The sequence below is a fragment of the Arabidopsis thaliana genome, chromosome 4 (genome assembly GCF_000001735.4).
Source record: "Arabidopsis thaliana chromosome 4, partial sequence".
In the NCBI taxonomy this organism is placed as follows: Eukaryota; Viridiplantae; Streptophyta; class Magnoliopsida; order Brassicales; family Brassicaceae; genus Arabidopsis; species Arabidopsis thaliana.
This window is the reverse complement of record NC_003075.7, coordinates 11,769,593-11,795,082: the sequence shown is the minus strand read 5'-3', so window position 1 is coordinate 11,795,082 and position 25,490 is coordinate 11,769,593. Positions and strand designations below refer to the sequence as shown.

General features: G+C 37.3%; 9 protein-coding genes, 1 long non-coding RNA gene and 1 other non-coding gene across 16 annotated transcripts; 8 read left to right on the top strand and 3 right to left on the bottom strand.

Moving 5' to 3' along the window:
* The first annotated feature begins 304 nt into the window (after positions 1-304).
* Positions 305-2,270, top strand: AT4G22320 (golgin family A protein). Of its 2 annotated transcripts, none has more exons than NM_001203869.2 (3): positions 305-840; positions 1,266-1,478; positions 1,808-2,270. In NM_001203869.2, the coding sequence occupies exons 1-3, from the start codon at positions 487-489 to the stop codon at positions 1,952-1,954; spliced, it is 714 nt and encodes a 237-aa protein (NP_001190798.1). In that variant the 5' UTR covers positions 305-486; the 3' UTR covers positions 1,955-2,270. The 2 variants fall into 2 exon arrangements, with proteins under 2 accessions (NP_001190798.1, NP_193963.2); NM_118358.3 differs by having other exon boundaries at positions 357-840; positions 1,805-2,159.
* AT4G22310 (Uncharacterized protein family (UPF0041)) lies at positions 1,946-3,762 on the bottom strand. Its single transcript, NM_118357.6, has 5 exons — positions 3,586-3,762; positions 3,087-3,185; positions 2,859-2,911; positions 2,633-2,706; positions 1,946-2,490 (listed from the first exon to the last, which is right to left on the bottom strand). Exons 1-5 carry the CDS (start codon positions 3,638-3,640, stop codon positions 2,445-2,447), a joined length of 327 nt encoding a protein of 108 aa, NP_193962.1. The 5' UTR covers positions 3,641-3,762; the 3' UTR covers positions 1,946-2,444.
* Positions 3,763-3,875: 113 nt separating this feature from the next.
* Positions 3,876-5,756, top strand: AT4G22305 (alpha/beta-Hydrolases superfamily protein). 2 transcript variants are annotated; one of them, NM_001203868.2, is made up of 6 exons: positions 3,876-4,175; positions 4,470-4,522; positions 4,751-4,874; positions 5,004-5,125; positions 5,203-5,310; positions 5,406-5,751. In NM_001203868.2, the coding sequence occupies exons 1-6, from the start codon at positions 4,028-4,030 to the stop codon at positions 5,535-5,537; spliced, it is 687 nt and encodes a 228-aa protein (NP_001190797.1). In that variant the 5' UTR covers positions 3,876-4,027; the 3' UTR covers positions 5,538-5,751. The 2 variants fall into 2 exon arrangements, with proteins under 2 accessions (NP_001190797.1, NP_001329457.1); NM_001341535.1 differs by having other exon boundaries at positions 3,892-4,175; positions 5,004-5,310; positions 5,406-5,756.
* A 14-nt stretch (positions 5,757-5,770) lies between these two features.
* On the top strand, positions 5,771-7,784 carry SOBER1 (carboxylesterase). Its single transcript, NM_118356.4, has 6 exons — positions 5,771-6,113; positions 6,463-6,515; positions 6,709-6,832; positions 6,963-7,084; positions 7,182-7,289; positions 7,425-7,784. The coding sequence occupies exons 1-6, from the start codon at positions 5,831-5,833 to the stop codon at positions 7,521-7,523; spliced, it is 789 nt and encodes a 262-aa protein (NP_193961.3). The 5' UTR covers positions 5,771-5,830; the 3' UTR covers positions 7,524-7,784.
* Positions 7,785-9,145: 1,361 nt separating this feature from the next.
* On the top strand, positions 9,146-12,243 carry AT4G22290 (Ubiquitin-specific protease family C19-related protein). Its single transcript, NM_118355.3, has 4 exons — positions 9,146-10,129; positions 10,675-10,830; positions 10,962-11,173; positions 11,692-12,243. Exons 1-4 carry the CDS (start codon positions 9,353-9,355, stop codon positions 11,882-11,884), a joined length of 1,338 nt encoding a protein of 445 aa, NP_193960.2. The 5' UTR covers positions 9,146-9,352; the 3' UTR covers positions 11,885-12,243.
* Positions 12,244-12,387: 144 nt separating this feature from the next.
* On the top strand, positions 12,388-16,334 carry AT4G22285 (Ubiquitin C-terminal hydrolases superfamily protein). Of its 2 annotated transcripts, NM_001341534.1 has the most exons (11): positions 12,388-12,505; positions 12,926-13,287; positions 13,387-13,544; positions 13,658-13,902; positions 14,179-14,263; positions 14,337-14,522; positions 14,614-14,781; positions 14,877-15,014; positions 15,391-15,562; positions 15,638-15,812; positions 15,924-16,334. In NM_001341534.1, the coding sequence occupies exons 2-11, from the start codon at positions 13,185-13,187 to the stop codon at positions 16,018-16,020; spliced, it is 1,527 nt and encodes a 508-aa protein (NP_001329808.1). In that variant the 5' UTR covers positions 12,388-12,505; positions 12,926-13,184; the 3' UTR covers positions 16,021-16,334. The 2 variants fall into 2 exon arrangements, with proteins under 2 accessions (NP_001329808.1, NP_001078426.1); NM_001084957.2 differs by having other exon boundaries at positions 12,926-13,544.
* A 597-nt stretch (positions 16,335-16,931) lies between these two features.
* Positions 16,932-19,114, top strand: AT4G22280 (F-box/RNI-like superfamily protein). Of its 2 annotated transcripts, NM_118354.4 has the most exons (4): positions 16,932-17,015; positions 17,476-18,411; positions 18,563-18,709; positions 18,775-19,114. In NM_118354.4, the coding sequence occupies exons 2-4, from the start codon at positions 17,566-17,568 to the stop codon at positions 19,027-19,029; spliced, it is 1,248 nt and encodes a 415-aa protein (NP_193959.2). In that variant the 5' UTR covers positions 16,932-17,015; positions 17,476-17,565; the 3' UTR covers positions 19,030-19,114. The 2 variants fall into 2 exon arrangements, with proteins under 2 accessions (NP_193959.2, NP_974590.1); NM_202861.1 differs by having other exon boundaries at positions 16,964-17,015; positions 18,563-19,070.
* On the bottom strand, positions 16,993-17,234 carry AT4G07065. Its single transcript, NR_142086.1, has one exon. It is a non-coding gene; the product is annotated as an other RNA (long non-coding RNA).
* On the bottom strand, positions 19,044-21,862 carry MRB1 (transmembrane protein, putative (DUF3537); the record flags this gene model as incomplete). 2 transcript variants are annotated; one of them, NM_118353.3, is made up of 5 exons in its annotated part: positions 21,274-21,862; positions 20,011-20,463; positions 19,616-19,922; positions 19,411-19,536; positions 19,044-19,314 (listed from the first exon to the last, which is right to left on the bottom strand). In NM_118353.3, the coding sequence occupies exons 1-5, from the start codon at positions 21,685-21,687 to the stop codon at positions 19,301-19,303; spliced, it is 1,314 nt and encodes a 437-aa protein (NP_567659.1). In that variant the 5' UTR covers positions 21,688-21,862. The 2 variants fall into 2 exon arrangements, with proteins under 2 accessions (NP_567659.1, NP_001329910.1); NM_001341533.1 differs by lacking the exon at positions 19,044-19,314 and having other exon boundaries at positions 19,397-19,536.
* AT4G22265 lies at positions 20,537-20,622 on the top strand. Its single transcript is given in 2 exon segments — positions 20,537-20,573; positions 20,586-20,622. It is a non-coding gene; the product is annotated as a tRNA-Tyr (tRNA).
* Positions 21,863-22,483: 621 nt separating the features above from the next.
* Positions 22,484-25,415, top strand: IM (Alternative oxidase family protein). The gene is made up of 9 exons (NM_118352.4): positions 22,484-22,881; positions 23,013-23,202; positions 23,336-23,429; positions 23,812-23,927; positions 24,015-24,123; positions 24,215-24,283; positions 24,451-24,522; positions 24,624-24,671; positions 24,908-25,415. The coding sequence occupies exons 1-9, from the start codon at positions 22,733-22,735 to the stop codon at positions 25,114-25,116; spliced, it is 1,056 nt and encodes a 351-aa protein (NP_567658.1). The 5' UTR covers positions 22,484-22,732; the 3' UTR covers positions 25,117-25,415.
* The last annotated feature ends 75 nt before the right edge of the window (positions 25,416-25,490 follow it).

The following is a 25,490-nucleotide window of genomic DNA, read 5'->3' as shown; positions in this document are numbered from 1 at the left end:
CTAATCTGATTCAAAAAAATTGATGTTGAAAACCCTAAACCTAGGCGTCGTAATGAAAGAGATGATGTAGCTGAAAGGTTGAAGCGATGTTTATATAGGAGAGAACTTCAGGGGTATCAGAGTCTTTTCCACTAAACTCTCTATGATGACGCTACTAGGTCAAAACGATTAGCCGAGACCCTCTGGTTTAGACAGAGTCTTTCTCTTTCTCAAACAAAAGCAATTATTGTTAAGTATAATTAGATTAGCCTATAACTATCACACACGTGTCAATAGTCAAACCTTCTTGCTCAACAAGAGTCTTCTACTTGAAGCAAAAACCAATAAAATTGGTCGCTTCGCAAAAACTGAGATCTGAGTTCTTCCTTCGGTGGAAAGAGCAAATTTTACTTTTAAGAAATTTGAAAACAAAGTTTCATTAAACAGATTGGTGGGATTTTAAATTTGAATTTTGATCAGTGAATCAACGATAAACGATTCGTCGTTATGGAAGGAGTTGGTGCACGGTTAGGTAGGTCCTCGACACGGTACGGACCGGCAACGGTTTTCACCGGACCGGTGAGGAAGTGGAAGAAGAAGTGGGTACACGTCTCTCCTTCCTCTAAGAAAGACAATAATAATAGCTCCTCCGGTTCCGCCGCTGCTGCAGCTTCCGTCGTTAACGGTGGTTCGAATTCTGACGGTAGTAATGGATCGCATTTGTTGCTGTATAAGTGGGCACCATTGTCTCAGAATGGTAACGGCAATGAAGATGGTAAAAGTGAGAGTAATTCTCCGAGCGAGGATACGGTGGCAACGGTGGCAGAAGATCCTCCACGGCGGAGATTCAAATACGTTCCGGTTAGTTTTTGGTTTTTGGTTCAATGTTCTTGTTGCATTGGATTGAGCTATAAGGTTTTTGCTAGAAGTTTGATTAGGTGATTGTTACAGTGATTAGGGATTTAATCACCGTATTAATATTGACAAAAAAAGGGTCAGTTTTGAGCATTGTTGAAGGAGTGCTTATGTCTCTGTTTTGCCATTTTGATTCCTTGGAGTAACTGGACTGGATTAGTGTTTTTAGTAGCTGTGATTTGGGAATGATTTGTAAGATGGAATCATAAGGTTTATCACTGGTTGAAGTAGATGATCTTTGCTTAAGAAGCTGTTTTCAGTATCATTGAATCGTGTTGGATTATAAATTTGGAATTTGAAACTTTGTATATCTAGTTTAGTTTTGATTATTAGTGATTCATTTGAAGTGAAGTGTGATTAAAATGGTGCAGATAGCAGTACTTGAGGAACAGAAGAAGGAAATTACAGAAATTGAGGAAGATGATAAGATTGAGGAGGATGACAAGATTGATGAGGATAATAAGGTTGAGCAGGAAGACAAGGTTGATGAGGACAAAACTGTAGAGGAGTCGAGCGAGAAGAAAGCGGAAGTGGAAGTGGAGGAAAAGCCTGACATCAATGATGTTCCGATGGAAGATATTCAGGTAAAGCATTCAACATGTACTATTATCTGCTTCATCAATGTTTCTGTTGATAACTCCATTGTTCATTCATGGATTCCTGACTTATTACTTGGAGCCTAGCTGCGTTTCTTTTGGTAGGATTTTCAAAAACTGATACTTTATCATAGCATCATGCGTACTTGAATTTGTGGTTTCTAGACTTTGTTCTAATGCCAGCTATAATTTGCAATCTTGCATAATTTCCCTTGTCATTGTGTTGAATTGCCTCCAATTTGAATAAAGAATGCTTTGTGATCTTTTGTTACTACGAAAAGTAAATACTGAACCTCTCATCTGTTCTTATATAGCAGGTTGAAGAAAAAATAGTACAGGATGATGAAGAAAAAGTAGTGCGACAAGATTTGAACGAAAGCACTGTGGATTTAGGACTGAACTTAAATGCAAACGATGCTGATGCAGAAAACGACCCGAAAGAGGACAAGCCATTAGAAGAATGATAAACTGGGTGCATTGTTTTGGTTCCTCACCCTCAACTCTCAATATCAATTAGGAAGAAAGACATTACAGAAAGAACAAAGCAGTCATTAGATATGGACGCAGATCCTTGATTTGGTCTGTAACCCCATGGCTTATTCCTTTTGATGTTAATGGAAATGACTCATTGATTCAGACTGATCATTCAATTCATAGGAGATTCTTGTCTTTTTGTCTGAATTTTATTTTGATTCAACATTCAGAACATTTAATTTGTCTGTGGAGTACTTGATGATTTACTTTAAAAGCAGCATATGAAGGGAACTTTTTGACCTCCTTTATCATTTGAACAAATGTCAAACAGGAATACTTAAAAAACCTTGGAAATGATAATCGTGATCCGATCAGAAGATCTTGGAATTTAAAGAAAATCATATATCTTGAGACTAGATTTTCAAACAGAAGCAAGATGATATCCAGTTTCCTTTAGAAATCTCAGCTTCGTCATCATAATCATTCGCTCGCAACGGCAGGCTCAGCTTCGGTTGCATAATCGTGTCTGTAGATCAAAGCAAGTGTATCAGTTTGGCAAGGGAGAAAACTTCAACTAATCAACCAAATGCTTATTTGACTAAGTCGTGTCTTAAGATGTACATAACATGTAAAAGTAAGAAGAAAATCAGATGTTCTCTCGATCTTACTTTATTTTACGAGCAAGCTGGTATATGCCTGTCCCTGCCATAGCAACATTAACACTGAAGAGGTTCCAGTTTTTCTGTAAACAAGAGTCGGAATCAAAGAAGTCAGATCAACCATGAATACAATCACTAACATCTCATCGCAAACGCAAGGGAGAAGATCATGATAAGAGAGTCTTACAATACTAAAAATAGATTGAATTTTGAAAGGGAATGTAAGGAAACTTACCGGATTGATTACCATGCTGTAACGAGACCAAATAACACCAGTGCATGTAACCGCTGATGCAAGAAATATCAGAGAATATTTGAAAGTACATTGAAGGCAGTGCAACACAATGAAACTGATCAAGGAACAATGACAACTATGGGGAATATGATAAGCCTATAAAAGTCCACAATTCAAAACAGAGGAGTAACCTTCTGCAGATTAAGAAGATGATAGAATAATACATACCGATTTGTTGAGGATAGGAAAGTTTCTCTGGAGGTTTGGCAAAGTCTGCAATGTTGGCAATGCTAATACCCCACTTGAACGTTGGTGCCCAGAAATGAACTGAGAAAACACAAAATGAGAGTCTTATTGTTTGATGTTCTGAGACACGAGTGACGTGAATTGGTAACGGAATCTATCACTTATGAAACCCATTATAAAGCAAAGAGTGATTCTCCTGGACCATAAGCAACAAATCAATCCATCCTCGAGAACTAATCGAAAGTCAAAATTCATCAAAAAGTGTTTGTTTTTTTTTTAGTAGAAACAAATCAGGATTCACCAGAAAAATCGAAAAGACGAGAAAGTGGAACTTATAAAAGACAAAACTAACAACAGATTCCAAGGAGATGTAGATTGCTCAATTATCCATAATTGAATCGTCAATTTTACATGAACCAACAAAAAAAAAATGAATCATCGAAATCGATGAGGAAAGCTAATCATCGTGGAATTGACTCACTGGTTTTAGGTCCGGCAGGGTGATTCCAAATAGCTTGAAGCTTCGAAGTCGCCATCGAAAAGTTTACCCAATTCCCAAAAATGCTCTAAATTTCACCAACCAATAATCGTCCCTTTCTGTCTCTCGCGAGATTCTTCTCCCTTCTCTCTCCCTGTCTGGCTTAAAACACTAACAAAAAAGGGCTGCAGCTATGTACGATGTCGTTTCGGACATAAAACGACAACCGAGGGTATTTTGGTACTTTTCACTCTTGTCCTAGTGGACTTTGTAGTTTCTACTTTGAAAGTCGTCGCGAAGACTTTGAGAGACAAAATCGCCATTGAAATGGCAAAGTTTCAGGCGATTTTAACATGCGAAGGAATACACAGACGAAGCCTATCGATAGTGAGCACTTTTCATCTTCTTTATCTTTCTTTCTTCTTCTTCACGGAACTCAAGCACGATGGCTCGAACTTTCATCTTGTGGCTTCACGGGTTGGGAGATTCTGGACCTGCTAATGAACCCATCCAAACTCAATTCAAATCCTCGGAGTTAAGTAACGCTAGTTGGCTCTTCCCTTCTGCTCCATTCAATCCGGTTACCTGCAACAGTACGTTCTTCCTTTTCTATTTTCGATTTGCATTCATTGATTTCGTTGTTCATGGTTTATGGTTTGATTTGGGCTACAGGGTTCGGTCTCCACTTCATGCCATTTTGATTTAGCGTTATTATTTGCCTCTGTGATGTGAAGGAGATTTGTCACATTCTGTTAATTTGAAAGACATTTAGTCAAATGTACACAATTTGATTATCTTTGATTTCTCTGTGGTATCTGTTGGTGTCATGTCTCTTAATCCATATGTGTCTGAAAAAAGCTTATGTCTTTCTATACTTTCTTGTGCAGATGGTGCGGTGATGCGTTCTTGGTTTGACGTTCCTGAACTTCCTTTTAAAGTGGTATTACTTCACTTCACTCTTGATCTATCTAACGCCTCTTATAGTATGAATTGGCAAATAGTTAATGGGCTGGTAGCTCCAAGTTAGCACCTTTTGGTTTGTTAAACCTTATGACGCATTATCTAGAATCAACACTTGTTCAGCAGATTGTGTAAAGAGCAGAGCACTCTTGCATTTTCAAGAGATTTTATGAAATCACAATAAGTGTGCAACTTTTATGTATGTTAGGGCTCTCCAATTGATGAAAGCAGCGTGCTTGAAGCAGTTAAGAATGTTCATGCCATTATAGACCAGGAGATTGCAGAAGGAACTAATCCAGAAAACGTGTTTATCTGTGGATTAAGCCAAGGAGGTTGTTTCTCTTTTCATGAATTCTTTGTCTTTTCAATATTCTTTGTAGAGAGACCTTTTTATATCGGTCTGAATCCACTTATGTCTTAAGAACCTTGCATTGTGGCGCCTAATAAGAATTTTCTTGTAGGAGCATTAACCTTGGCTAGTGTTCTGCTTTACCCAAAAACTCTTGGAGGAGGTGCCGTCCTAAGTGGATGGGTTCCATTCACTTCTTCAATCATCAGTCAGTTTCCCGAAGAGGCTAAGAAGGTTCCTCACTTATGTTTTCTTATAAACGTTGATCAATGTTTTTGTGTTTCTGAGTCTTCAGACTTTGCAATATGCAGACACCAATCTTGTGGTCTCATGGCACTGATGACAGAATGGTACTCTTTGAAGCTGGTCAAGCTGCTCTTCCTTTTCTCAAAGAAGCCGGTGTTACCTGTGAATTCAAGGTATATTCAAATCAAAACTCTTTTTCGAGACAAATGCATGATAGAACTCCAATGTACAATTATTTATACTTCTAAGGTGATTTGTTTATCTGCAGGCATATCCTGGTCTCGGGCACTCGATCAGCAATAAGGAGCTGAAGTATATAGAGTCATGGATCAAGAGACGGTTGAAAGGTTCGTCGTCTACTTGTCTCCAACTTAATTGTCTTAAAGAAATGTTCCACTGAAGGTAATAATAATACCTACATGTCGTCTATGAAGACAAGAAGAAGAAGATTGACAATTCTAAGCTCCTCGTATGGTTTTGTTTGCTGTGTCCTTCTAGTATGATTGTATCGATTTGAATTATGTATATGCAAGCATTGGAATACATTTGCAATCTTGAGTGTGAACATGAGAACATAAAACATAGCCAACAAATTTGATAATCTTTTAACATTGAGGGCATTTTAGTCATTTAGACATTCTCCAAAACAAAACATTTTTTGAGAGATCGATCTCGAGAGAAAATGGTGAAGGCATGCGAACAAGTAGACTGAAGAAGCCGATTGTTCTTCTCACTATCGCACTATTGAGCTCTGTCTTCTTCTTCGCATTCTTCTTCCTAAACAAATCTGACGTATCATCTACCTCTGCTTTACGGAACCGAGACTCCATGGCTCGAACCTTCATCTTATGGCTTCACGGGCTAGGTGATTCCGGACCTGCCAACGAACCCATCAAAACACTTTTCAGGTCCCAGGAGTTTAGAAACACTAAGTGGCTCTTCCCTTCTGCTCCACCAAATCCAGTCTCTTGCAATTGTATGATTGCCCTTTACTTTCTGATTTTGGTGTTGTTCGTTTCTTTCTTCTCTAGGCGTTGACTTTGATCATCGTTTTTGAATTGATTGAGCTGAACAAATTTGCATTCTCCTAAATAATTCGAACTTTTAGGTCTAGTCCTTACTATAGGAATGATACTAGTGTGTCTTTCTTTTGGATTTAGTGCTTTGATGTGTGATTCATTTATCAAATTATGGCTTAGTCATCTAAATCCTCCCTCATTGGTAAATGCAGTGGACAAAATTGAGTAAAGATTCATACTTTTTCATGAGAAATCTTATGTACTTGCTAAATATTGTGCCTTTGCCTCTTAATTTGTCTTGTGCAGATGGTGCAGTGATGCCTTCTTGGTTTGACATCCCTGAGCTTCCTCTTACTGCGGTAACACTTCTTGTTCAATACTTTCTAAATTTGTAGCTTCAGATTTTCTAATATAGTTTGGGGTCATCAGTACTTGTTTAGTAGATTTTAAGGTTTATAATGTACAAAGAACAGGCTGCTTTAGCTTATTAAGGAGTTTGTTCTGTTCTAGAGATATTTTAAGTCATCAAGTAAGTAAGTTTTTATGTGTTAGGGATCTCCGAAAGATGAAAGCAGTTTGCTTAAAGCAGTTAAGAACGTTCATGCCATTATAGATAAGGAGATTGCAGGAGGAATCAATCCAGAAAATGTGTATATCTGTGGATTTAGCCAAGGAGGTGATTTCTCTTAGCACCCTCCATAGTTACCCATTTTCATGGATTTACACCTTCCAATTTTTCTTTAAACTGCAAAGCTACAATGTGTTGATTTATTTGTATTGCGACTCCTGAATAAGATTTTCTGCAGGTGCATTAACCTTGGCGAGTGTTCTTCTTTACCCTAAAACTATTGGAGGAGGTGCAGTCTTTAGCGGATGGATTCCATTCAATTCTTCGATCACCAATCAGTTTACCGAAGATGCTAAAAAGGTTGTTCATTCGTTTTTCGGTTTCTTGTAAAGGGTAAATGTTGATTTTCCTGTCACTGTTTTTTGGGTATCTGAGTCTCTAAATTTTGCATATGCAGACACCAATCTTGTGGTCTCATGGCATTGATGACAAGACTGTACTATTCGAAGCTGGTCAAGCAGCTCTTCCTTTTCTTCAACAAGCGGGTGTGACTTGTGAATTCAAGGTATAACAATAAGAACTCAAATCAAACACTCATATATTTGCTCATATAACAGAGCAGTCAATACTGATCACATGGAAAGATCTTAGAAACCGATTCTTGGAAATGTATATCTAAAGAGAGTTCGTTTATCTGCAGGCTTATCCGGGTCTTGGACACTCAATCAGTAATGAGGAGCTGCAGTATCTGGAGTCATGGTTAAAACAACGGATGCAGAGCTCTTCTTCTTCTTCATAAAATGGTTTTTAAAGGCAACTTTGTACTCAAGGTAACAACATCCTAGTACCTATCAAGATTAGAAGAAAAATGATAACATCAGCTCATCTCTGGTCCAAGTTTCTCTATCATGAAAACCGGTTCTGGTTGAACCAATCTTGTTTGGTTATGTAAACCGTTACTTTTGTTAACTACAACATTTTGCGTACTTTGCATTGATTTGAAAAATTATATGTCAACACTAGAATTCTTTTATTTAGTCAACAAATCAAGTGACTACATAACTCGAATTGTGTTCAAAATGCAAAATCTGACCAAAACAAAACCTGCATATGTTCACTCAAATTTACAGTTTTTGTCGGGTAAATAGTTACCAATGACAATTGTTTACAAATTTTTGTGAAATGGTGTTTCCGTAACTATAAAAATTCAATTATTTATCGTAGAAAAGAAGACAAAGAATCATATCATAATAAGTCACCATATACAAACAACGATCTGAGATTCTGAATAATGAAGTTTTAGCATATATATGGTCGACATCTAAGTTTGAAACCATATAAATAGTTAAATATTATTAGATCCGACCAAAAAAATCCAAATGAGTTTGCATGGTCTGTTGATAGTACAGGGTTATTTTCGTCAAAACACATAATTTCCCATTTGCGCCCATATTATCTCTTTGGATTCTCTCCCCAAGCACCCACCGACTATAAGTGATTTTCAAGAATTACCCTTTCACCATCTCAAATATTACAGAATCTTGACACTATAGTGACAGCTAGAAATAAAGAATCTGAGTCCAAAGAAATATTCAAATTTGATTTGATCTAGCCCGCTAATATTTGTACTGTACTGTATATTTTTATAGTGCTTTCAATTAGTGCAATCATTAGGAATTTGATTATATAGATCACGTGTAATGTAAATTAAAATTTGCAATTTTAGACAATATAGTAACAAGGGAAAGATAAATAACAATTATACGTGCATGAACTTGTTATGATTATTGAAATGCTGGCATTGGGCCGTTGGTGATGGTCCTACCAAAGAGAAGTCTATTACTTTGTTAATATCAATCGAATCTATCAATTCTTGTGACTCCAACAACAAAACTCTAATCATCTTCTTTTGAAACAAACCAAATACTAACAAAAATTTCGATCTTTCAATTTGAAGTCCAAGGTTGTATTGTAACAAGGGTCAAAGTTTAACTTTCTCGTGACAATTATCGAGGCAAAGATATTGGATATTGATACTCTTTTTTGAAATATATACAAAGACCATAGTCCAAAATAGTAATTCTTAAAATATCACATGTGATGGTTTTTTTCTTCTTGCATTGGTCAAATTGAAATCATTATATTTGGATTGCAGTCTGTGCATGAACAGTTTTCAGTTGTGTTATATAATACATAGTTTTTATTCATACTACTGTATAAAATTTTCAGAATAAATTTGAAGTAAATTAGTTTCAAATCGAAAATTAAAACAAAACAAAAGTATAAGGGTAATTTAGCAAATTCTTGAAACAAACAGGAAAAAACTGTAAAATAAAAAAGCGCCAAGTAGGCGATTACTGTTACAAATGAACCAATCAAAGACCAAAACCTCTAACTAACTTGGCTACTTCAAAGATTACGCAATCGCCTGTTTTTAGGACACAGTGGCACACTCGTAATAACGTAGTCCAGAGTGATCTCTTTCGTCATTTCACATCCTTCGTCTTTCTTCTTCTCTCCACCTTCACTGCCACTCACACCTACACGCGCGACTTCTCTCTCTTCTGAAGCACTCAAAGAGTAAAGTTTCTCTGCATTTCAGCTTCTCTCTCTCTTCTCTCTGTAGAAATGGCGGGTCGGATCCAATCCCACCAGCTACCAAATGGACTCTACGTATCGGGAAAGCTTGAGCAACCAAAAGAGCGACCACCGACAATGGCGGCTCGAGCTGTGCCTTACACCGGAGGCGACATCAAGAAATCCGGCGAGCTCGGAAGGATGTTCGACATCTCCGTCGTCGATTCAGCTTCTTTTCAAGGACCACCGCCGTTAATCGTCGGTGGTAATAGCAGCGGAGGTACGTCAAGGCTTCAGGCGCCGCCACGTGTCTCCGGTTCTTCTTCAAACCCTAACAGTGGATCCGTTCGATCTGGTCCCAACTCTGGTTCGGTTAAGAAATTCTCAGGTCCACTCTCTCAGCTTCAGCCAACCGGTTTAATTACCTCCGGTTCTCTTGGTTCTTCGGGTCCAATTTTGTCCGGGTCTAGAAGGTCGGGTCAATTGGATCACCAATTGAGTAATCTAGCGTCGAGCAAGCCTAAATACGGGTCGTCGGTGACGAGTCTTAACGTAGACCCGGTTCGGGTCGGGTTTAAAGTACCAAAAGCAATGGTTTGGGCGGTTTTGATAGTGGCGGCGATGGGATTGCTTGTGGGAGCTTTTCTTACTGTGGCGGTGAAGAAACCGGTGGTGATTGCTGCGGTTTTAGCAGCAGTTTGTCCTGCAATCGTGGTTTTGGTTTGGAATTGCGTTTGGAGAAGAAAAGGGTTGTTGAGTTTTATCAAAAAGTATCCAGATGCTGAGCTTAGAGGTGCCATTGATGGACAATTCGTTAAGGTTACAGGGGTAAGTTAAAACCTAATTTTCAGATGTTAATATTTCCAGTTTTAGTAAGTAACTTTAATTGTTCTGATTAAAGTAAATTGCTTCCATATTTAGCTTTTGATCATTTTCAACTTTGGTGAAGTTAGAATGTCATTATCATCATTGGCTTTTCTTATGGATGTTATACTCTTGGATCTCTCTGTTTTAGTGTTAATTAACTTCATTTAGTTTTGCTTCATTATGTTTCTGGGTGCTTTATGATGATTTTTGCTTTTGTCTGTCTTTGACATTTTATATTATCTCACCAAACTAAAGTTTGCTGCTTGTGTTTAGTATAGATTTTATAAGAGTCTTTAGTGAAATTAGACCATTTATAATTCGACAAATTGGAGTCACGGGTATTTTTGTATTGTCGATTGGATTACAGTCGTCAACAGCTAGCTTAATGCGTTGGACAGACCATTTATATTGTCTGAATTAACAATGTTGATGTAGATATGGTAGTGTGGTCACTGGTGTGTCTTTTATTTGCTGGAAATGTTAAAACTTTTGTTATGTTTTTGTAGGTTGTGACATGTGGAAGCATTCCTTTGGAATCTTCGTTCCAAAGAACACCAAGATGCGTTTATGTATCCACGGAGTTGTATGAATACAAAGGTTTTGGTGGGAAATCCGCAAACCCAAAACATCGATGCTTTTCTTGGGGATCTAGACATGCAGAGGTTAGTTTCTTTTTCTCCTCTTGCAAAAGGACCATTTGTCTCAGTGATTTGGTCAAAGTTTTCAGATCTTATATGACAAGAAAAGATGGTGAAGTTTGATGATTCTTGTTGTGGTTATATTTCTTTGGCAGAAATATGTGTCGGATTTTTACATCTCGGATTTCCAATCTGGATTGCGAGCACTAGTAAAAGCAGGATATGGATCAAAAGTTTCTCCTTTTGTCAAACCGGCGACAGTGGCTAATGTAACAACGCAGAACAAAGATTTATCTCCCAGCTTCTTAAAGTGGCTGTCAGATCGCAACCTCTCAGCTGATGACCGTGTTATGCGTCTCAAAGAAGGGTATGTTATATTCAACACGCATCTTAAACTGTTCTTCGGGTTGCACGAAGTATCTTAGCCAAAATCTAAAAATAACGTTATTAGAGTCACTATCCAAACCTTGGATCCTTATTTTACCCAAATTACAACCTTTTAAACCCTGATTTCTTTAGTAGAATGGGAAGTATTAAACTGTTGATGTAGGCGTTTACTTTGACTGGTACCGTTGGTTATTCTTCCACATTAAAAGTCACAGTAATGGAAAAAGATGTGATGAGACATGTATTGTAGGAAGAAATCCAGCAACTATTGTCAACGTTAACGGCTTAAACATCTCACATCAGTGCATGATAAGTCTGAAGTTAAAGGGCTTAGAAGTTTGAATTAAGTCTAAAGCTAATGAGACCCAAAAGTCACCGTTTCTAGTACAAATGATCGTTTTTAGTACACAAGAAAGCTCATTGGTTTCACTTTTGCTGTCAAAGAGAATCCCTTTGTTACTGATTTAAAATCATATTTGATTGTGTGTGATGCAACAGATACATAAAAGAAGGAAGCACAGTGAGCGTGATGGGGATGGTAAGAAGGCACGACAACGTTCTGATGATAGTTCCTCCGGCAGAAGCAGTCTCCAGTGGGTGCCGGTGGTGGCACTGCCTCTTCCCAACCTACGCAGATGGCTTAATCATAACCTGCGACGATAATCAAAACGCTGATGTCATTCCTGTCTGAAACCAATATGTATGTAATGCTTCTTTTGCCCGATATTCAAATATAAAAATGCTTAAACAGTTAGGCTCACGAGACTGAAGGAAGGAAGAGAAGAGAAGAGAAGAGAGGGAATGAGAGGACAGCCAAATTGGTTCAAAAAGAAAACCAAATAGGCTTTGCCTTTTACCTTATTAGCTTTTGTTTTTCTTTCTTAATTCTGTTTTTTTTTTTTGCCCCTTGTATGGGGTTTATGTTTGTGTACATAGAGCCCCAAAGTGTAAATGCTCTTTTCTGTTAAAATAATTATTATGTCCTATCCACTATTCTTATCCACCAAGGAAACCTTAGGCATCTCTGCAATAGGTGCATGCAATGTTGTGCTAGTAAACAAGTAAGCATGAAAGCCGCAGAGAAGCTGATGACAACAAAGCCCATGTAGAAGCCTTTGATTGGTTTCCATAGTGGAAACTTAAAACTTAAAGCCCAAATGTGGAAAATAAAAGACAGCCCAAAACTTACCCATTTAATTTACGGTCTCTCACTCTGCTTGTGAATAGCGAAAACACAAAACCCCAAACTCTCTCTACGAAGGCGGATGCACGCTTCTCTGTCTCCCTCCACTCTCGAGTCTCGTCCCCTCTGGTCAGTTTTATGCTCACCGTATGACCGATTAATATCGATTATTGGTTGATCTCATCCCCCTTATAGGCTCACATGTTTTGATAGTAATGAATTGAATTATCAATTATGGGTTTGGGATTGAATTCTTTGTTTTTTTAGTAAAGCACAACACTTTATGTTAGATTCTCTATCTGCTTTCATTGATGTTAGCTGATGGGTTTGTCCAAATTTCACTCTTTTTTTGTTATGTAATGAAATTGAGAATTATGGTTCTGAGCTAGGATCCATCCTTTCTTTGTAAAGGAGTGTACTTTATCTTAGATTCTGCATTGATTTCAGCTGGTTGGTTTGTCCAAGTTTCATTCTTTTTCTGATGGAAGTATCTTTTCAGTTTTACTCATGTTTACTTATCTCACAGTGGCTTTTTTGTTTTGTTTGCAGTGTGTGATTATCTTCTTTGGTGTTGTTGATGCTGGAGATCTCTTATTCAGATTGATCACGCCTGAAAGGTTTATTAGGATTTGGCAAAAGGATGGATAGAATCAACGGTCTATCAGATCTCTTCTGATTTGAATTCTAGGGCGTTTGTTTGGAAGAATCATTGCTTCTTTGGTTGAGGATCTTTGTGAAACGCTGGGATTTTGTGTTCTAGACTTCTAGGGTTTTTGAAGCAAGCTGTAGCATAAGGAAAATTTTGAGAATGAAAGGTGAAAGAGAAGTTAAGAATGGTGTTTCTGAGGAAGAGAGAGAAGTGAAGAGGAAGAGAGTGATGGAACGGTCTGATTCACCACCTCCACCACTAGGTTTCAACAATCCTCTTCTGCCGTTGGCTAATACTTACGATGATGATGATGAGGAAGAGGAGAACGAGCAGAAGAAATCGCAAGCTCGTGGTAATGGAGTTGCGAAAGGGGAGGGAAATGGTAACAAAGTGAAAGGAGAAGCTCAAGAAGAGGTCGATGACGACGAAGATGATGATGTCTCGAAGGGTAAGGGAAAGCATTCACGCCATGTTGAAGTTCGCCGTGATTGTCCTTATCTTGATACCGTTAATCGTCAGGTAATTAATTTCTTGATTGTAATCTTTGATCAATGGTTATGTTTCTGCTGTCTTCATTGTATAATCGTTTTTGGTGTTGAGTATCTAAACTCATGTTGTATGTTGAATTTCAGGTGTTGGATTTTGATTTTGAGAGGTTTTGCTCTGTGTCCTTGTCAAATCTGAATGTGTATGCGTGTCTTGTTTGTGGGAAGTACTTCCAAGGAAGAAGCCAGAAGTCTCATGCTTATACACATAGCTTGGAAGCAGGACACCACGTTTACATCAATCTTCTGACAGAGAAGGTTTATTGTCTTCCTGATAGTTACGAGATCAATGACCCTTCTTTGGATGACATTCGCCATGTTTTAAACCCAAGGTATATTAGATCTTGTGACTACTACTTCATAGTTCTTACTGCATTTTGTGTATTGATTTGTGAACATGTGAGCCTTTGCACGTAGTTAACAACAACAAAATTGCTTTGACTATTATCTCAATCAGTTTCTTCTTGCTAGTTCTCTGTATCATCTACCATCTATTTATATTTTTATTCTTGATAGCTTGAACATATTACTCTTCTTTCATGTCTTGTCAAATTTTCTTTGATTTTACAGTTCCTTTTTATGAAGGCTTCGGTGTTATCCATTTACAGGTTTAGTAGAGCACAAGTAAACGAGCTTGACAAGAATAGGCAGTGGTCTAGGGCTCTTGATGGCTCCGACTATCTTCCAGGAATGGTAATCCTTTCTCTTTGATTACACTTGATCTTGAAATTAATGTCTCCTAAAGGTTAAGCTTGTAAATATGTAGGTGGGGTTGAACAACATACAAAAGACAGAGTTTGTGAATGTTACAATCCAGTCGTTGATGAGAGTTACTCCTCTAAGGAATTTCTTCCTCATTCCTGAAAATTATCAGCACTGCAAGTCTCCTCTTGTTCACCGTTTTGGGGAACTAACTCGCAAGATTTGGCATGCTCGAAACTTTAAAGGACAAGTCTGACTCAATTTATGCCTCTCACTTTTAGTTTTTGTTATGCCCTCACCTGTTGAGGACCTCGCTAATTTAAGTCACCTTGCATCAACAGGTGAGTCCACATGAATTCTTGCAAGCTGTCATGAAAGCCAGCAAGAAACGGTTTAGGATTGGCCAACAATCAGATCCAGTAGAGTTTATGTCGTGGCTCCTCAACACTTTGCACATGGATCTTAGAACTTCAAAGGACGCCAGCAGTATCATCCACAAGTGCTTCCAGGTATGTGTCAGTCCTTTGACATGTCAACCTAAATGCAGTTTGATATAATTGCTTACAAAAAGCTGCATCTTCATGTAACCTTCTAACCATTATAGGGTGAGTTGGAGGTTGTGAAAGAGTTTCAAGGCAATGAAAACAAAGAAATCTCCAGGATGTCTTTTCTGATGCTCGGTCTAGATTTGCCACCGCCTCCTCTTTTCAAAGATGTCATGGAGAAAAACATTATTCCGCAGGTATATGGCTATTTCAAATCTTGAACGTCTTGCTACTCTGTGCCATTTGAAAAATGCATTTCAGTAAGGGGAACATTTTGATCAATAAGATAACGTGAAGTGCTAGAAAACTTATAATTCTCAATATAATAATGTCACATTTGGTTGAGATACAATAAAGGGATTCTTAAATAGTGCCATTGCAAATTTACTGTCCTGGAGTAAACTGTCTTTTTCGAATCTAGTTTATGACTTGGGAAAGTGTAGAATTCTCTGAGTCCTTGGTTGTTTGGAGCTCCTGTAGCCTTTATGGCTTGCTACCTCGTATATGCGTCTTAGAGTGTTTAGTTTGCAAAGTGAGGTTAGCAGAAACTAATTTCTTTGATGTTTGGGTCAGGTTGCTCTATTTGATTTATTGAAGAAGTTTGATGGAGAAACTGTGACAGAGGTGGTTCGGCCTAAGCTGGCCAGAATGAGATACCGTGTAATCAAATCTCCTCGTTACTTGATGTTCCATATGGTTCGGTTCAAGAAGAATAACTTCTTCAAAGAGAAGAACCCTACCTTGGGTGAGTCTATTTGGAATTTTTGTGACGTTCATGTTGTATAAGGATCCCTAATGCCAATTTTTTCCTATGCCACAGTTAACTTCCCAGTGAAGGACATGGAGCTGAGGGATTACATACCATCATTGCCTAGAGCACCAGAAGGCGAGAATGTGTGTTCAAAGTATAATCTAATCGCTAACATTGTACATGATGGTAAGCCTGAGGACGGATACTTCAGAGTCTTTGTGCAGCGCAAGTCACAAGAACTATGGTAAGCTTTCTCAATCATTAACTATTATTGTGTTTCATGTTCACAAATGCATGATCTAGATCTGTGCATAAGAAAGACATAAATTCATTTGGGGGATAATGTCCATTGCAGGTACGAGATGCAGGATCTTCATGTTGCAGAGACACTTCCCCAGATGGTAGAACTATCGGAAGCATACATGCAGATATATGAGCAGGAGGAGGAATAGAGCACTGGAAACAAACTGACTCCATCTGGTTTTAAGAGTAAAAGTGACCAGTTTAATCTTGGATTGAGGAGGAATGAGATTAGAACTCAAAAAGGGGATTCTTGAACCTCTTTTTTAAGGATAGAGAGAGAGCCTGTTGTTGCTAGTGATTCATCATAATGAAAAACCTTGGTAAAAAAACGCATATTGTATGAGTTTTGGGAAGAGCTTTTGGTAAAAAGTCTTCAAATTCTGCAACTTTTGAAATTTTGTAGTAAAATACACATTTGACTTTTGAGTTTCCATTTCCAAAAAATATCTTAAAAAGAAGTGTGTGTTTTTCTAATTTATTTGTATCTTAATACACAACCTCTCAGCCGATGACCGTGTCATGCGTCTCAAAGAAGGGTATGCTATATTCAACACGCATCTTAAACTGTTATTCGGGTTGCACCAAGTATCTTAGCCAAAATCTAAAAAGAACCTTCTATTAGAGTCACTATCCAAACCTTGGATCATTATTTTACCCAAATTAGATACTATCTTTAATAGTATATAGACTGGTTTATGTATACACTATCAATCTTTAAACCCTGAGTACTTCAGTAGAATGGGAAGTATTAGACTGTTGATGTAGGCGTTTATTTTGACTGGTATCATTGGATTTTCTTCCACAGTAATGGAAAAGGATGTGATGACTGATGAGACATGTATTGTGGGAAGAAATCCAGCAACTATTGTCAACGTTAACGGCTTAAATATCTCACATCAGTGCATGATAAGTCTGAAGTTAAAGGTGCAATGTTGTGCTAGTAAACAACAAAGCCCATGTAGAAGCCTTTGATTGGTTTCCATAGTGGAAACTTAAATCTTAAAGCCCAAAAGTGGAAAATAAAAGACAGCCCAAAACTTACCCATTTAATGTGAAAAGTGAAAACACAAAACCCCAAACTCTCTCTACGAAGGCGGATGCACGCTTCTCTGTCTCCCTCCACTCTCGAGTCTCGTCCCCTCTGGTCAGTTTTATGCTCACCGTATGACTGATATGGTTGGTGTTTGCATTGAATTATCAAGTATTGGTTGATCTCATCCCCCTTATAGGCTCACATGTTTTGATAGTAGTGAATTGAATTATCAATTATGGGTTTGGGAGAGAATTCTTTGGTTTTTTAGTAAAGCTCAACACATTATTTTAGATTCTGCATCTGCTTCCATTGATGTTAGCTGATGTGTTTGTCCAAATTTCACTCTTTTTTTTTTTACTGTAATGAATTGAGAATTATGGTTCTGAGCTAGGATCCATCCTTTCTTTGTAAAGGAGTGTACTTTATCTTAGATTCTGCATTGATTTCAGCTGGTTGGTTTGTCCAAGTTTCATTCTTTTTCTGATGGCAGTATCTTTTCAGTTTTACTCATGTTTACTTATCTCACAGTGGCTTTTTTGTTTTGTTTTGTTTTGTTTTGTTTTGTTTGCAGTGTGTGATTATCTTCTTTGGTGTTGTTGATGCTGGAGATCTCTTATTCAGATTGATCACGCCTGAAAGGTTTATTAGGATTTGGCAAAGGATGGATAGGATCAACGGTCTATCAGATGATATTATTTGCCACATTCTATCTCTCCTTTCGTTCAAAGAGGCCACCTCTACATCTGTCCTCTCAATGCGATGGCGTTATTTGTTTGCCTTCAGACCAAATCTCTGTTTAGATGATCAAGAAGTGGGTGGAGGAGACAGTTTCATCGATTTTGTGGACAGAGTATTGGTTGTGACAGGTAATTTCCCCATAAGGAGAATCTCAATAAAATGTCGTATGAGTATCGACACCGGTCATGTCACCCGCTGGATGGTTGACGTGCTGGAACATGGTGTCTCATATCTTGATATTGACATAATTTCCGAAGACGACATCGGTTTCGTGCCTCTTGAGATCTTCACTTGCAAGACATTGGTTGAGCTGAAACTCGCAAGAGGATTTTATGCCATGGTTCCTGATTATGTTTCTCTTCCATCGCTTAAGACTCTCTTTCTTAGTTCCATTTGGTTCTGTAACAGGGATTGTTGCCCTTTGGGAAGGCTTCTTTCTGCTTGCCCTGTGCTTGAGGAATTAACCATTATTGGTGGGTGCTGGCAACATATAGAATTTTGTCGCACCGTCTCCTCTTCGACCCTTAAGAAACTTACTATTACGTCTTCTTTTCACTATGAATATTGGGGCATCACTATCGATACACCGAGTCTTGCCTACTTAGAATACTCTGATCTAGTTCCAAGACACTTTCCGTTTGTGAATCTTGAATCCCTTGTCGAAGCTAAGCTCGCTCTTGATCTATGTTCTGATAGCAATCCAACAAATCTGATTAAGGGGTTAAGAAATGTTGAGGTCTTGGAGTTATCATCTGGTTATACTAGTCAGGTAAAGATTGATCTCCCCTCTTTTTCTTTCTCTGTAAGATAATCGAAGAGCTTGGAGACGAATTTTAGGAACCCTGTCTTGAGGTTTTTGGATCCAAATATTGCAAATTGTTTGATGACTATGTATATTGACTAGTTAATTTTTGTTGCAGATATTATATGATTTCCGTGAAGCAATCCCAGTGTTGAGCAAGTTGTTTCGTTTATCTATTAAAAGTAATTCAAGACACTACTACATTTGGAATCTTCTGCCAATACTTCTAGAAAAGTCTCCAAAACTAGAGACTCTCGTCATCAAGGTATAACTGAAACTCCTGAAGTTTATTGGACAATCTAAAATTTCTAATCGTCCCTCTTGTTTCAGGGTCCATTGTCCGCTGATAGATATGAACGAGAATATGGATTGTCATGTCCTGTGAAAGTATTGGAGATAACTGAGTATGGAGGAAAATATGAAGAGCTAGAGCAAATGGAACATTTCTTAAAGAAACTGCCATGTCTTGAGCTTGTCAAAGTTCGTGCTTCTGCAATAAACGACAAGGAAAAGTCTCGTATCACCAAAGATCTGCTAATGGTTCCTAGATCGTCCAATTGCAATATCAAGCTCAAGTTTTGTTAGATTACCAAGTAAATTCACTATACTCTAAATATACTTTGGTTTGTATTAATTCTACACTAATAAACATTACATATTTCATATCGTACATCTTTATATCTATATATTAACCAAAAATAGTTGTTGTATCTCAACATTTGTAACTAAACAAGTAAGTGGAGAGAGACATATATCATCACCACCGTGAAAAATCTCCTCTACTGTTCTTCATCATATCTTGGAGAGAAACATCATGCCAAAACAATTCATATATTACAAAGAACCAAGTGTTTGTTCATGGTATATTCACTGTCACACAACCAAAGACAAACAATACAAAGGTTAAAAAATAGCCAAAAGAAGTTCCTTTTGGAAACAAGAGAAACCGGTTTTAAGCCAATATACCGATTGTTTTATTGAGCAACCATAGTAGAAGAGCGAGCTCAATCCCGAAAATCGTATTCAACCATGATCTATCTACAAGGAATCCATACACAGTGATCCCAGCTTTGTTGTTCTCTAGATACGTCACTGCGAAAAAAGAACAACAAATCCATAAATATCGATTTTTGTGGTCTATATCAAATTAGCCATGGAAATGTTATTTTACCTAGAGCTTGACGTTTTTGGTAAGAAATTGTATTGGCATAGATGGGATGTATCTTGGTATTATCGAGATCATCGTCTCCTTCTCCTTCTTCATCATCAGACGTCTCTATCGCATTGCCGCGTAGGGAAACTTGAGATTCAATAATGGAACCAGTAGGAGTTTCGCCATCAAGATGATCAAACGAGTCAACTGTTGCGCAAACGTTCCATTTAGCTGCAAGGCTGGTTACAGATTGAGCTTTGTGAGTTATCTTCGTTGCACTTCTCAAACATATGAATACTCCTGTAACCAAACTCAACGAACATAACTGTATAGACCAAAACAAAAAACATTTAGTGATGAGTTCAATCCGAATAAACAGAGCAAAACAAAACAGAACCGGTAAGAACTCTTACCGCGAGTTCGCCAACTTCATAGATATTAACAGCAACACTAGCTCTCGTAGTAGTAAGCAAAGCCATGAACTGAGTAGCAGTAACAAGAATCAAAGACAAAAGAATAAATCTCCTGAATCGATGACTAACAATCCTCAAATTACGACGAATCTTTTGATGCTCGCCGAGAGCTGATCTAACGTCAGTGATCTCAGAAGCGAAGCAACGAGCGAAGTCATCAAGACGAAGAGTTTGTAGATGACATGTGATTTTGTAGAGAATGCAGACAATGATGAATAAGGAGTTACGGTAAAGCCAAGAAGAGAGCTGGAGAGTGCAAGCGACGACGTGGCTAAGAATAGGATTGATGATGTAAGGAATCTGGTTGAAGCCAGAGATGTACCACCAGATTCTGTAGGTTGCTTCGAGTGTTAGTGATGGGAGGACGAAGATCATTAGCCGTTTTAGTGATCTCTGTATCAATCAAGAAAACAGAGCAAAACAGTTTTAGTAATTATAGTTAACTTCTAGCAGAAGTAAACAACATCCGACCTTAGCTCAGTTGGTAGAGCGGAAGACTGTAGTCTTTGACAGATAATCTTTAGGTCGCTGGTTCGATTCCGGCAGGTCGGATTTTTTCTTTTGTTTAATTAAAAAAAAAAATCACAACAGAAAATGTCGGCCAGAAATTAAAAAATTGTTAACTGTTGACTGATTATTTTTAAATACTTACTGAATATTTCAAAAATTTCAAGCCTATTTAAAAGTATTTTATTATTGGATTTAAATTGTTTAATTAACAAACAAATGAATGTTAAAAGAAGAAAATTTCACTATCTAAAACAAAAAAAATTGTCGGTCAGAAATAAAAAATTGGTAACTGTTGAGTGACGTTTTTTCAGATACTTATTGATTATTTCAATAACTTCAAGCCTTTTTTTAAAGAAATAATAACAAAGATTGCTAATGTTGATAGTTTCAAGTCCTTTTTAAAAAATAATTTATTTATCAACTGAAATTAGTAAGGAGTAATTAATATAGACCAAAACTTTTGAAAATAAAATTAGTAAATGATTATTATTGGGTTTACTAAATTCTGGAATAAAAAACGAGACTCAGAAATTAATTAACTAATATTTTGTCAGTTTGTCGTCTTTGTCACATAAATGGTTTGGTAAAGTTTCTGTTTTTTTTTTTTTTTTGAATTTTACGTTTGCAATATCTCTTTAACCTCAAATCAAGAAATTTTTTGATAATCAATTTGTAATTAATAGAGACGCTGACCTGAATTTCAGCTTCGTATTCGATTCTAACTTTGTCGCTAACATCCCAAAGCTTATCAAGGAACAAAAACCGTCGCATCCCAAATTTTCTCGACCAAATCGATAAGCTAACGAACGAGATTCCTGCGAAAATCGATAACGAAAGCTGCACAATAACGTCGTACGGACGTCGGTGATGGAAATCGCAGTCGGAGCAAACGAGCAAGAAGTGAGAGATCAAAGGAACGATGACGACGAGAAGGAAGAAAACGGACCACGAAAGCAGAGCCGTACCGAAATTTGACTGGTCGAACCAGAGCACGAGGGACATGAACGTGAATCGTGATGCAGGAAACTCCGGTTGTTGTTTGTTGATGATCGCGCTTGGTCTTGTCGTCTCCGGGAGAAGATGCTCCGACGATCCGTTCGTCGCCATGAGAGGGGTAATTTTGGGAATTAGGAGAATTTTGAGAGATTCAAAAGAGGGAAAAAGGCAAAAGTAATGTCGCGTTGATTGGTTTTGTAAGCTAAACCTGTAATCTTGTTTAAATACTAAAGTTTTGCGTAATTTTATATGTTTAATTTAAAAACACACACGTATTAACATAGGACTTTATATAATTTGTTATTTTATTAGTTTTCAGATATTATGTGGTTGCATCTTTTTTGGTAGGTGTAAAGTTTTTTTTTTTCAGTTTCTGTTTAATATCTAAAATAATGATTAAAAAGGATGCAGTAGAGTGTCATGGTCAAAAACTCAAAATGGTTTAAGAAAATACAATGATTTAATGAGTAATGACTGATTTATTAGGTGTTTAATGTTTTAGGAATTTGTCTCTGTATGACTTTGAGCTTCCAGCTAAATTTGTAACCCTAAAAATATTTAAAAAACCAGATCAACAGAAAAGACAGATGATACAGTATGGTTCCAAAATTTTATTACTATTTTTGAGTTTTTTTTTTAAATAAGTCAATTTAAACAAATAATCAAATTGAGTTGAATTCGCTAATTAATTGTCATATTTTTTTTTTCACATTCTTAATCATTTTTTTTTTTGAAACTATACACGTCATTGAATTCACGGGATTATATATCAATCAGTTTCCAAGTCAGAAATGTTAGCAATTTTCACGGGCTAGAAAATCAGTTGATAGTTTTAATTTCGAACTATTTCATACAAGATGGCGCCATGTTCAGGGCCTTTTAGCACATAAGCTATTATTCTAAGCCCAATAAGTTAACCCGGGTCGGATCATTTGACTTAATCGGATCCTAATTTTGGTAGGAAATTTCTCCGGCCGTGATTTGTTGGACGCGTCGACGTCGATGGGGATGAGAAGTAGTGGAGAATCCGCTCACATTGGGATTCGTCATTCTTCTTCTAAAACCCGCAAAATTTCTCCATTTCTACCAAAAATATCCAACTTTTACTTTTCTTTCCTGTGAAATTATCTGCTCAAATCTTTGGTTCCTGACGGAGATGGCGGCGATTTCAGGCATCTCCTCTGGTACGTTGACGATTTCACGGCCTTTGGTTACTCTTCGACGCTCTAGAGCCGCCGTTTCGTACAGCTCCTCTCACCGATTGCTTCATCATCTTCCTCTCTCTTCTCGTCGTCTGCTATTAAGGTGTGCCTAGCTACAGCTAATATTTAATTGATTTGTTCACACGTGATTATGAAAAGGATTTGAATTTTGCTGTACTTTTGTTTCGTCCATTTCTAGTTTGCTGAAAATTGGAACTTTTTTGAAAACTTCAGGAACAATCATCGAGTCCAAGCAACGATTTTGCAAGACGATGAAGAGAAAGTGGTGGTGGAGGAATCGTTTAAAGCCGAGACTTCTACTGGTACAGAACCACTTGAGGAGCCAAATATGAGTTCTTCTTCAACTAGTGCTTTTGAGACATGGATCATCAAGCTTGAGCAAGGAGTGAATGTTTTCCTTACAGTAAGGTTTTATAACTCTTTTATTTACCTGAAACGTTATGTCTTACTAGAAATATAGATTTTTTGGTTGTGTTATTTTACCGGAAGTTATTTCATGTCTTCTGATTGTTGTCTTGTTTTCGTTTTCTCCGCAGGACTCGGTTATTAAGATACTTGACACTTTGTATCGTGACCGAACATATGCAAGGTTCTTTGTTCTTGAGACAATTGCTAGAGTGCCTTATTTTGGTAAGTGCATCTATTTGTAATTGTAGTTTCAGTTCGTTATAATATTTGCAAGAAACATTGAGCAGAGCATTAAGAGCTAGTCATTAGGTTTTGTATTCTTCAGAAGACAGTAAGATTGTGAACATCACTTGAGATGTGTGCAGAAGAAGAACAATGACGAAATAGTTGTGTTTGAGGAATATGTACTCTTTCTTATCTCATTAGAAGCATAGTTCAACTCTTAACAACAAAAGGCGATTCAGTCATCGAGATATTGGATTTGTTGAGAATCGAATCTTGTTTTTTTTAGTGTGTTTATCACTAATTATGGATCTGGATACCAAATGAAAAGTTGTTCCGAGGCTAGAACATAATGTTTGTTTCTTCTATATGCTCCTTGCAGCGTTTATGTCTGTGCTACATATGTATGAGACCTTTGGTTGGTGGAGGAGAGCAGATTATTTGAAAGTACACTTTGCTGAGAGCTGGAATGAAATGCATCACTTGCTCATAATGGAAGTAAGAACCAAAATGTTACTTCTCTACAAGTTTCATACTCTTTACTCACATAGTTAGTAATAGTAAAACAAATGTTTCTAATCACAGGAATTGGGTGGAAATTCTTGGTGGTTTGATCGTTTTCTGGCTCAGCACATAGCAACCTTCTACTACTTCATGACAGTGTTCTTGTATATCTTAAGCCCTAGAATGGCATGTAAGTTTCCTTTCCGCGTAACTTCTAGAAAGTAGCTGAATAAATTGCTTCTGGTCTACATGACTTCGTTAACCTTGTGTCACCTATGCAGATCACTTTTCGGAATGTGTGGAGAGTCATGCATATGAGACTTATGATAAATTTCTCAAGGCCAGTGGAGGTTGGTTACCAATGGTTTTTTCTTCTTTCTCCACCATTCTGTGTACCATTTACATTAGAACTAAAGTTGTTAATGGAGTTATTGCTTTGAAATATTACACAAAATTCTTCAACGATCTTTACATTCTGAATTGTTGTGCTTCATTTTTTTTTGGTTTCCCTAAACAGAGGAGTTGAAGAATATGCCTGCACCGGATATCGCAGTAAAATACTATACGGGAGGTGACTTGTACTTATTTGGTGAGTTTGTCTTTCCAGGAATTATCAATATCCTCCAGAGTTGTAGAGATGTTTTTACCTATGATTAGTAGTCTTTTAAACTGGCCCTGTATTGTCTGCAGATGAGTTCCAAACATCAAGAACTCCCAATACTCGAAGACCAGTAATAGGTAGCAAATCTATTTCATATCCGTTTAGTTCTTTCCATCTCTGATTCCGTCGAACCACAAAATGCTAAAAAAAAGTTTATGATTTATCCATGGTTATGATTCTGCGCTCTATAAATGACTGAGATTCTGTCTTATGTTTGTATGGAGGAAGCATTATTCACAGTTTGTGACTTACTTTGATGTTAAAATAAGAATCTATATAACGTTTTTGTTGTTTTGTGATTACGGTTGGGCAGAAAATCTATACGATGTGTTTGTGAACATAAGAGATGATGAAGCAGAACACTGCAAGACAATGAGAGCTTGTCAGACTCTAGGCAGTCTGCGTTCTCCACACTCCATTTTAGAAGATGATGATACTGAAGAAGAATCAGGGTGTGTTGTTCCTGAGGAGGCTCATTGCGAAGGTATTGTAGACTGCCTCAAGAAATCCATTACAAGTTAATAAATTAGAAAGTAAACTAAAAAAGATTATTTGTATCAGCTCATGAACAATAGATATAATCCCATATACTTGGGAATAAAGGAATAATGTGAAATTCCCATCGTTGTGCTAGTGTGTGAGAGAATCAAATACCCTAATGATGTAAATGTACTTTGATGAGCTTAAGTCGTTGTAGACCATTTTATCCATACTACTAGCCTTTGTGGTTGCATTGTCGGTTTCTTCAATTCTTATTTCACAGGAGTAAAAAAAATGTTTAAAAGTACAAAATCATTGAATGTATCATTCTCTCAAAAAGCATATTGGTATTAGCGTTTAGAATCTCTATATCCCACACTTTTATTTTTATTGGTTTTGTTGGGGAGAGTGTGGCG